Source organism: Colletotrichum abscissum, assembly GCF_030869225.1.
Source record: "Colletotrichum abscissum strain IMI 504890 chromosome Unknown Scaffold_381.1, whole genome shotgun sequence".
NCBI lineage: Eukaryota > Fungi > Ascomycota > Sordariomycetes > Glomerellales > Glomerellaceae > Colletotrichum > Colletotrichum abscissum.
Window position 1 is genome coordinate 1 of NW_026850300.1, and position 1,622 is coordinate 1,622.

The 1,622-nt window shown below is 50.9% G+C and overlaps 1 protein-coding gene across 1 annotated transcript; it reads left to right on the forward strand.

Annotated features, from left to right (window-relative positions):
• Positions 1–12: 12 nt before the first annotated feature.
• Positions 13–520, forward strand: CABS01_17146 (uncharacterized protein; the record flags this gene model as incomplete). The annotated part of the gene is made up of 2 exons (XM_060550473.1): positions 13–123; positions 203–520. The coding sequence occupies 2 exons, from the start codon at positions 13–15 to the stop codon at positions 518–520; spliced, it is 429 nt and encodes a 142-aa protein (XP_060396341.1).
• Positions 521–1,622: the final 1,102 nt, after the last annotated feature.

Below are 1,622 nucleotides of genomic sequence, written 5' to 3' on the forward strand. Positions count from 1 at the left end.
AAGGTGCCGAACATGCTCCCGCTTGCGCAGTATCTATCGACGTGTAGTCTACTAGATGAAAGATACGTCGGAATTGAGCCGAGCCGGATTGCGGCAGCGGCCTACTACCTTGCTCTGCGGATTGTATATACGAGGAATCGTCTCGAACTCGATTGGGTGAGAAACTCTCCTACATCCGCCACCGAAGCTAATGCCGAAGTAGAGCTACAAGCACATCAAGCTCTCTGGGTACAGGGCGGTAGACCTGAGACCACTAATGGCTGCGTTGTGGAACACCAGCCGACAGGAACAAAGCACCACACCTATCAAAGCCATGCGGATTGCCCAGTTTCGAGAAGCAGCCAAGGTCGTAGACCTTACCTCGAACGGCGTTCTTCCCTTTTTTCCACGATGCTTCAAACCGTGGGATTATGAGGGCCTGTACGTTCCCTCCTGGGACGAGTCAGCAGATAGCTCGCCAGAGAACATCTCAAGCTCGTCAGAGTCCAGCTCACAAGATGAATGGGAAGAGGAGATATAAAGGGACACAAGTAATGATCTCCATGGTAGGCGTGGTGGAGCTTTTTGTCCTGTCATCTGCGAGCAATAACAAACCTCAGACCTGACGCTTGATCAATGATTGTTACGACCCGCGAAAGACCATGTGGTATTCGCTGTGGTTGTGTTGTCGACCAACCAGCGTGCACGACTCGATGGTTTTTGCCTTGCCCAAGCAAGCTTCAAGCGGCGTCACAACAGGATGAGGTTGTATCAGCTAGCCCAGAATCTCGTTTGTTTCATACCATATTGCCTATCACGCAGGTGCTCTCGGATAAGCGTGACTTGCCTCCTTTTTTATTCCTCCTTTGTCTGTGCAAACAAATAAATTGTGCAACCCATTATGAGCCAAAATTGTAGAGGGCTGAAAACAAGTCTGCCTTCGTTCTGGGGACTGCATGGCGGCGCATTATCCGCCACGACCTACCCATATGTACCAGGAAAGGTCGTAGCTTACTTCGCCAGGCAAAGGCAAGCAGGGTTCCGCCGCAAGCAAAGATTGACGGCTTGTAATAAAGCCCAGGTCATACAGTACGGCACTGACTCCCCGCACTAGGGCCTAGATCTCTCCCGATCGAACCCCAAAATCATCCGCCAATGACGCCAACTCAAACAGCATCATCTACCCAGTTCACCTCCATCCAGGCCTACCAGCTTTTCTCGGCATGTCCCGATATTCCCGAGGAAAGCAACATTGGTTGCCAACACAGCCTTGGCACTCGAACCAGGCATATCTGTTACGGAGGTTTGCCGACACATCTGTCATGACTGCCATTACTTGGTGGTGGCAGATTCACATGCCGTAAGCGTACTGCCACGCTAGGAGTAACCAAAAGCGCAAAGATACATACATAATTTATCACGCCCAGGCTAAGCTAGCCAGGGCTCGCATGATCATCTACACATTCTCCGCCTTTGTTCGGATTCTTGCCTCCCAGAAGCCCATACAAGTCATGAGGGGATAACGCAGGCCACTTTGTATGAAGCGAATGCCGCTTTTCGCAACCGAACTTGCGTACAGACTGACTGGTCTTGACTTGGCCTATCATGAAGAACCAATGAGTAACAAACAGCCCCTTCAGCTA